The 8,392-nt window shown below is 51.4% G+C and overlaps 1 protein-coding gene across 1 annotated transcript; it reads right to left on the bottom strand.

Moving 5' to 3' along the window:
• Positions 1 to 253: 253 nt before the first annotated feature.
• MOB3A (MOB kinase activator 3A) lies at positions 254 to 3,552 on the bottom strand. Its single transcript, XM_009707178.1, has 3 exons — positions 2,998 to 3,552; positions 968 to 1,170; positions 254 to 283 (listed from the first exon to the last, which is right to left on the bottom strand). Exons 1-3 carry the CDS (start codon positions 3,413 to 3,415, stop codon positions 254 to 256), a joined length of 651 nt encoding a protein of 216 aa, XP_009705480.1. The 5' UTR covers positions 3,416 to 3,552.
• Positions 3,553 to 8,392: the final 4,840 nt, after the last annotated feature.

Below are 8,392 nucleotides of genomic sequence, written 5' to 3'. Positions count from 1 at the left end.
TGAGCGTTTCCACCAAGTGGCCCAAAATATTTTTTTTTTTTTTTATAGAAATTACTATAAAAAACTAGTTTATCTAGAGCATCTTTAAAAAAATATTCCCGCAATATCACAGTTTTACATTGAAACTCATTAAAAATATATAGATTTCTTTAACAAAACGTCCCTGTTCTCCCCTTGCATCACGTCTCCAATACAGGTGTGGGATTCGGAGTCCTCGGAAGAGACGCCGAGGTGGGAGCAGGAAGCTCTGATCTCAGTGGCACATCCGGGAGGTCATTTCCTTCTGTCAAAGGGACAGAAAAGACAAGGGACCATGAATGAAGATCCAGATTGCCAGGTGAGGGTGTGGATGAAAAAAACATCACCTTTGTTTAGTTGTAAATGCCCTTCTCAGGCATGTGGTGACACCAAGAGCTCCAGTTTGGGCAGGTCCGTGTTTCCCCCACCACTCCCATTCCCAGACACCACAGGACACCCTCCCACTGCCCAACGGCTCTGCAAGTCTGCTCTGTTGCTTATGGCTTTAGAAACACCACCACCACCTCCCTAGGTCTAACAGGGCATGTTCTCCATCCTCCGGACTCCTCGTGCAGGCGGTGGTGTTGCCCTTGCTTTTCAGCATGGGAAGTAAGCGCAGGGAGGAGGGGGTTTAGCTAACGGTGCCGGGCTCACGGCGCGCACGCCAACAAGGCAAGTTGGCTGCTAAAAACACAAGGAGGTTGCCGGAGAACAAGTCAACTTCCCCCAAGCAATGCCCAAAGGACCCCGCTCCGCCGTGCCTGCACGTCCTGACTCCCAGTTTCCCGACAGTCAAACTGCAAGGCCAACCGACGTCCTGGATTTGGGCAACCAGTTCTGAGAAGGTACCAGAGACCTCCGTGACTCTTCCACTCCCAGCCCACCTCTTCAGCGTGGGCTGCAGACCCCGACAGACCAACCCTGAGCTGCCCCCTCCCCAGACACTCACCAGTGGTTCCAGCTCCTTGGTGTCTATGAGATTGAACTCTTTCACAAAGTAGTAAAAGTGCTTGTAGCAGGTGTTCACGTGGGCTTCCGACCCCATCTGGGTGATCCTGTCGAAATGGTGGATGTAGACGTGGACAAAGACCCGGAAAAGCCTGGACAGAATCTTCTTCACCACCGGGAGGAAGTTCTTGGGGAAGGGAGTACCTGGCAGGGAAGACACGACCATGAGAAACTTTCAGCCAAGTTAAAACTGGTTCCTTGGGGCTAAAATAAATTGATAAAACAGTTAAATTGAGACAAAAGAGCTTCTGTCCCTGGTAATTTCCAGTTCCCCTCTCCTTCTTCCTTTCCGTTTGGATCAGATTTTTCAAAGCAGAGATTTCTTAAGTGCTGCATGCCATCGATCGCTGCTAGCGACTGAAAGCAAGAGACCAGCCTCAGAGATTCCCAGCAGCTGTTTCACTCTGATAGAGTTTTCTTCCCCTCCCGTTTGGCACGTTCATATAAACAGTACAAAATACCAGATACGACCAAGCAACTTCCCAAGAGAAAGAGTCAATGCTGTTAACTCCCCACAGTTATCTCTTATTTTGATACGTCTTCAGCTCTTTGGTTAAAAATTAAAAACATTCAGGTCCTCTTTAAAGGCATTAGTTCTTTGGGATGTGTTTAGCCGAGGCCCTGCAGCAGAGCGGTCTGGCCAACCAGCCATCTCAGTAGACTATTACAGTTTAAAGTTCACCCAGGTTGTTCCTGGAGGAACGAGGATTAGTTAAACCCTTTCAGTGCTCTGCAAGAACTGCGGCATTACAGTCGGCGTTAAGGGCGAGGAATCTGGTAAAAGCTGAACTGAAAACAACAACAATTAAAAAAAAAAAAAAAAAGGCAAATCATAACCCTCCTGCTGTCGGAAACCTGTCTTGCCTCCCCAAACAGAACAAACACCCCGCTCCAGGGGAGTCTTGCAGAAGACTCCTAACTAAAGGCAACGCAGCAGTCGTTTGGGTGACAGGAGGAACGGGTTGGGGGGATTTCAGTATTTCAGCTGTCTGTAGAACTGGCTGTTCATGGCCCTGCTCCTCGCCTCTGCCCGCTCAACACCAGGTTTAAGCAGCATTTTGGCATGGGTGGAGGAGCCCTGTGGATGCTCGTGTGGCAGATGCATCCCAAACAGAGGCCAACTGCGTCCCCATCGGAGCTTCGACAGCAGAAACGCCGGGGCAGGAGGGAGGGAGGGAGCTCTGCTGCATTTTGCCTTTTGCATCCCAGAAGATGGGAGCTCTGAATGGGGCCAATCCTATTTACCTAACCCTTACTGAATTCTCACATCTTACTCAACACCAAATAAACAAAAACCCCAACAATCTTTGTCCCAAAGCCAGTACACGAAGCTGCGTTTGGATATGCAGATTTAGGTGTCTTAGGCCAAATTCTCATCTCCATCACCCTGGCAATAGATGAAACACCGCCCCTCCCTCCGTGCACATGTCAGCATCCCACCCAGCTGCAACAACCAGCCGAGTGCACGCCAGGAAGCACTGAGCTAGAAAGGGCAGAGTCAGCTCACGCCAGCCTGTAATAACAAAGAGCCTAATTATGGAAAGGTGGCCACCATCACCAGGCCGACGCAGAGCACGCGCGTTGAACCCAAGCTAGCAATCACCTCTGAAAGAGCTGTCCTTCGGGAGACCACATCCAGCATGAACTACTCAAGAGTCACATCAGAGACTGACTTTTCAAAGAGCAGCCTCTTGTTTTCGTTGCCTAGGCTCAGCTTGGCTTTCCTTGAGGTATCCATGACTCCAAATGGGATCTGGTACAGCTCTGGGTATTTCAGCACTTCAGAAGAACTCTGACGTTTCTGAAGAGCTTACTACACTGCCAGCCTGCCTCTGAGCAGTACAAAAGCTCTGCTCCAAGGGTGACCTGTGCCAACAGCATCTCCTGGAACAGAGACGGGACCTGAGGGCTCAAAGGAGAAGGCTCTGCACCAGTCTCCCTCCCCTCAGTCACAACTGGAACTCAACTCACCAACATTAGTGGGGAAGATGTCCTCATTGTTGATCTGTACCTCAATCCAGTCCATCAGGAGGTTCATGTACTGGGGAGCAGACAGGGCCGTGGGTTTCCGGTACTTGTGCTCGTCCTGCCATCGGTACTCGTACTTGGGTCCCCCCGACATGACGGGACAGGACTGCTCTGTGCAATAGTCACTGATGGTGCCGTAGATCAGGTTGATGCGGTTGAAGAAGTCCACCACGTGCACAGCCACCCAGTCGGTCTGCTCCTCTCCCGGCGGCAGCTGGACGGCAACTTTCAAGTCCAGGCCAGCGTTGAGCGAGGCTTGAGCCTTCTTGTGCAGCTCAAACCGCTGAGTCCCCGGCTCAAACTTGCGCTTGGGCCGGAAGGTTTTGTCTTTATTGAACACTTGCTTTAAAGCATGGGACATCTTTTCTTCTCCTCTTCTTTCTTTTCCAGGTCCGTAGCGATGACAGCCGGAGATGCAGCGCTGCTGGGCCACTTCCCGAGGCAGGGCTGGGGTGACTCTGATCTTCACAGAAACCTCCCTCTGCTCATCTGGTCCTGATCTGCAACGCAGCACAGAAGGGCAGCGATTAGGAGCAGCTCTCTCAACAGGAAACCTTGTCTAAATCCCATAGGAAGAGATCTGGGATACCATCTGGGCCCTCGCCCCAGATCTGAGGAGCGGGGGAAGCCAACGGCAGCTTTCTTTCCTCCCCCTTCTCTTTACAGCCCAGCTTGCAGCAGAGCGGCGGCTCGCCTGGCAGAGGTGACCTGGGCTGAACGAAGAGCCAAGGTCTCCCTACGCGCTCTGCGTTCACCCCAACATCACCAACAGACCCCAACCCCACAGAAACAAGGAGAAACTCCACCACCTATTCAGCTCCAATACACCAAATAGTTAAGAAGGGTAAGAAAAGTTGAGTTTTACCTGGATCAGATTTTTCACCTACGCTTCCTCCCCCCTCTTTGGGAACAAGCCTACTAAAAGGTAAGGTTATGACAACCTGCAATAAAGTTCAGATCTGTTGCCAGATGTACTCCAACCAAACAGCCGACCGAGCAGGAGCCGTGTGCGCTGCCGTAGTGCTAAAGACGTGACATGAAAGGGCGGAGGGGAACAAGAAGAAGAAGAAGTCGCAGCTCAGGCACCCGGAAAGACAATATCCTGAAATAACACCAGCTCTAAGAGCAGCCACAGCCTCTTCTGCAGGTGCAGACAGACCATAAACATATTTTTCATTTCAGTTTAGCTCACTTCATGTTGAAGGCTTGAAGATCAGGGAAAGCTCGCCTTCCTCTTCCAGTCTGTGGAAAAGAATTAGCTCCAAGAGGGTGAGACGCAAGTTAAGATCTGAAAGGATGCTGACGAGAAACACAGCTCTGTTTATCTGTAGCTAATTATACCTCCTTTGTTCCCACATCCCTCCCATCGTATAATTTGTGTCAAGCTGTTCTTTGATGGAAGCTTAAGGCAGAAAGCTGTGTGTACCGAAACCATTAGTTTACATGTGCTGGACAGAGAAATAAATAAAGTAACAAAAATTAACTAAAGCTGATGCCTTACAGTATCTGACAAAATAAGAGTTTCGATAATTTTATAAGCAAGCAAACAAATCCCTTTCACCAAGCAGAAATCCGCTTAGATTTATATGAAGCCATAGTGTCGTTCAAATAGGTAAATAGTATCCTCAAACGTTGGCAAGAAGATCCCAAATTCAAGGTCAAGACTACCTTTGCTGCAATTCAGCCTATCTCTAACAGATGCTGCATAGTGCTAATCAGCATTTCTTCTCTGGAGAAAGATTAAAAAGACTTAAACCAAGGCCTCTCGGTTTCTTATTTAATTACAACGAGGAAGAAAACCCAAACCACTTCAGTTCGTCCCACTAAGAACAGGCTCAACATTTCCTAGCGCTGCTTTTCCTGCGGGAACGGGCTCAGCGACCGCTTCCGTGCGGGAGCGGAGAGATCCAAACTCCTGTTGCAACATGGGCCACAACACGCGTTGGGAGAAACTCAAAAAGCATTTTAACGAGGTTCAGTGAGGCTCATCCTGGGCTGCAAGGGGAATTCACTGCACGCATGTTTTTGCTGCACATAGCGCCGCTAAAACAGCAGCTGCGACCTGTAAGCTACCCTGTGAGAGTCAAAAAAAGAAAAGAAGAAAACCCCCAGAAAAAAACATCTCCTTAGGAGGTGTCTGATCACACCACAGACACGGTTAGAGGAAGTAGCAAACGGCGCGGAGGGACATCCGAGCACAAGGCAGCAGCTTTGGTTACCGAGAGCTGTGTCACAGCCTCACCACATCCTGCGGCAAAACGCTGCGGCGACCCGGTGGGGCGGAAGCACCCGGGGACTGCGCCCACCCCGCCGCGATGCTACGTCCGGAGCGAAGGCAGGACCAGCCCTCCAAGTAACCAACAATGTGGAGAGCAGGTGCTGAGTCTGCAGCTCTTTCCAGCAGGAAATCAGTCCCAGAGAAGCACTTGCACGCAATGATTTCCTTACACTGGAGATGGAGAAAGAAATGTCCTCTAAAACAAAGAAGCCGTAAAGAAGCACGAGCATCGCCCTCCATCCAGCTCCCTGGAGGACCGGCAGCATCCTCGGTGCAGGACGACTCTGTTCCTACTTCTTTTCTGTAAGATCTGTGAGATCGCAGCGACCGCTCTCGCATCCGTGCTGGCCCGTGACTGCAGCCCGGCACCATCCCTTGTGCCGGACAAGGACGCGTTCCTCGAGCAGCGCCCAGGCTGCGGCTGCAGGGCCCGCCACGGAGAAGAGGATGAGATAAAACTGAATGGCAAAACTGCAGGGAAAAACCATTTGGTTTTTCAAGAAGCATACACTGACCGTTTTCCAGGAGAAACTGTCATATGAACAGGGTGGAGAGATTTTTTAATATGGTTTATTTGGTATTGAGGCAGTATTCATCCTACAAACAACTTCCTCTTCCTACGGAGACCTCACCCACGAGAACTGGGGAGCTCGACACAGCAGCAAACGTCTCTCAGACGACTCAGCATGTCTGAAGGTATTAGCAAAATGAGTAGCTAAGACTTCAAGCAGATGCAGCCTATTTAATTATGGTCTTTGACTGCAACTGAGCTAAAAGAAACATTTAGCTGTAGGGGGAAAAAAAAAAAAAAAGGCAGAGAGACCAAAAGCATCCCTGACATTGCTTGAAGATGATATCACACGTACAACACCTACTTCCACAGGCAGGAGTCACAGCTCAGGCAGCACTAAGGCACTGCCTTCGCACAGAAGAGAAAGCAAAGGTTAGGAGCAACCAGGATATGGGACACGCAAAACACCTGAATGGTACTTGCAAGCTTCAAAGATGAAAAGGAAAAAAAAAATAATAAAAAAACAATCCCTCACAAACAAACCTGCAGTACATTCTGTTTACTCCTCCTTTCCAGCCAAGCCAAGATTACAGCACACGTCAGCGGTGCTCCGGGAGGACCTTGGCCATCCCTCCGCGATCACACAGCCGCTGCAGAAAGCCCCACGCCGCGGCAGGCTGTCCGGAGCACAAACAAACCTCCAGCTTCGCCGCCGTTCCCAAGGACACGAGAGGAGCAGCTCAGTGCTACGCTGGTTAAGGAGGCAACCCACCTGCCCAGCCAGGGCTGCCCACGCCTGGCCCTCCTTTCCCTTCCCCAAAACTCACTTTCTCCCCTCACTCCCTGCTCGCCCAGCTCCAGTTCTAAGGCCGATTTCTCCTGACGGCAATCCAGGGCAGGGCTGCGCGTACGGCCTTGCCGTTCCCCTTCCCTCGCCAGGAACAGTGGATCATGCGGTGCTGCCTTACTTTAAAGCCAGGCTCCGGGCAGAGGAAGCCCAGGCAGTCGCTTCCCTGCTCTCGGTTACTTTTCCATGCTGCTCAGAGAGGGTATGAAAAAAAGGAAAGACAGTCACCTCCTCCAAAACACCTGGAAATTGCCTCCCCCTGCAACCTGCCGCAGCCGTCCTGAGGTTTTCCAGGAACGAGCAGCGTTCCCGCTGGATCCTGCCTTCTCTGTAGAGGCAGAATGGCCCGAAACCCTCTGCCATGGGTGCCACGACTGCTCCGTCAGTGCCTGCCCCGAGCGACACCCAGCCTTCCCCTCTGCCGCTAACACCGTGCAGGGCTTTACCGACAGCCAGGGGGAAAAAAAAAAAACCAAAACCCAACCCTAAAGCAAGTCAGCAAGCTCCTACCTGCATTTCTAGCCTCGACAGATCGCTCTTGCAATTGCTCAGCCCGTCTCTGCAACTTCTACGAGCGCTTGGAGGCACTGAGGCAAAAGAGCTTCCTTTTTCAAAGAGGGAAAAGGAAAAAAAAAAAAAAAAGTCCAGTTTCATGCGCGGCCGCAATCCGATGGCTCCCGCAGGCTGGGGAGGGGTCAGACACGCGGCCACTTCCCTCCCAGTGACCCCAGCGCCGGGGCGGCTCACAGCCCGCTGTAAGGAAGCCCTTAAGCAAACCCCAGTGAGCAATGCGTTTCTCAGAAGAATTGATTTCTCCGCTTTCCTTTTAGGGAAGGCACGCTGCTGTCCTGCGAGATGATACCAATATGGTGTTCCTGCTCAGCATTCACACCGAGTCCAGCCGAAACCTCCTTCTGCGGCTGCTTGTAATTGCAGCCCTTCGGTGATGAGTCCGTGCCAGTCACCTCGTCCCCATGGCTCCCCGGAAGGAAGAGGGGAGCAACAAACCCCCGCCTTCCCCCCGAGCCGTTTTCAGGGTCCTTACTCACCGCTAATGCTGTCGCTCAGGCCAGAGTTTCCAATACAGGACATAAAACCACTCCTGCCAGTTTGATAAAGCAGCCACAATATATCAGATGCACTGAGCGCTTCAAGTCAAAACCAAATTTACCGAGCACGCCTGAGAAGCAAAGTGCCTTCAAAACAAACAGCTTAAACAAAAAAAGCAAAGATGGACGCACACACACATTTTTTCCATAATTTCCCCCGCCTCCTTTCACAAATACCTTCCCACGGCCGTTCTGCACTAGCTCAGTTTCTCGGTACAAGATGATCCTGGTTTTCTACGATCAAAGGAGAGATCTTCATAGGGAGAGCAAGGCTCAGACCAATTACGGCAAGCAGGGCTGGCCTGGCACTAACGACAGCCACTTTCTGTGCCTCTGGAGCCAGTCTGGCAACAAACAAGACAGTTCACCTTCACGGGACGAAGTTTTCGGCCGCTCTTCTGAATTGTTTTACGATATGAGAAATGAAGGTCGGTTCCCGTGCTTACCTCGGCCAGGGCAGGGCACGGCGAGGAGCGTGCGGGGCAGAGGACGGCGGCCGAGCGTGGCTGCGGCAATACGCCTGGCCATTCATAATCCCGGCGAGACGGCACTTCCACGTCAGCCGGCTTCCTGTCTGGCACCGAGTCCGGCCT

Source organism: Cariama cristata, unplaced genomic scaffold, assembly GCF_000690535.1.
Source record: "Cariama cristata isolate BGI_N322 unplaced genomic scaffold, ASM69053v1 scaffold25669, whole genome shotgun sequence".
In the NCBI taxonomy this organism is placed as follows: Eukaryota; Metazoa; Chordata; class Aves; order Cariamiformes; family Cariamidae; genus Cariama; species Cariama cristata.
Note: the sequence above shows the minus strand (reverse complement) of the source record. Positions and strands in the feature narration are given on the sequence as shown.

Excerpts from the sequence above, each read along its gene's own strand:
- MOB3A (XM_009707178.1), bottom strand. The coding sequence starts at position 3,415 with ATGTCCCATGCTTTAAAGCAAGTGTTCAATAAAGACAAAACCTTCCGG. Across the intron at positions 1,171-2,997 it reads CATCTTCCCCACTAATGTTG|GTACTCCCTTCCCCAAGAAC; the intron begins GTGAGTTGAGTT and ends CTTCCCTGCCAG. Across the intron at positions 284-967 it reads CCAAGGAGCTGGAACCACTG|AAGGAAATGACCTCCCGGAT; the intron begins GTGAGTGTCTGG and ends TCCCTTTGACAG.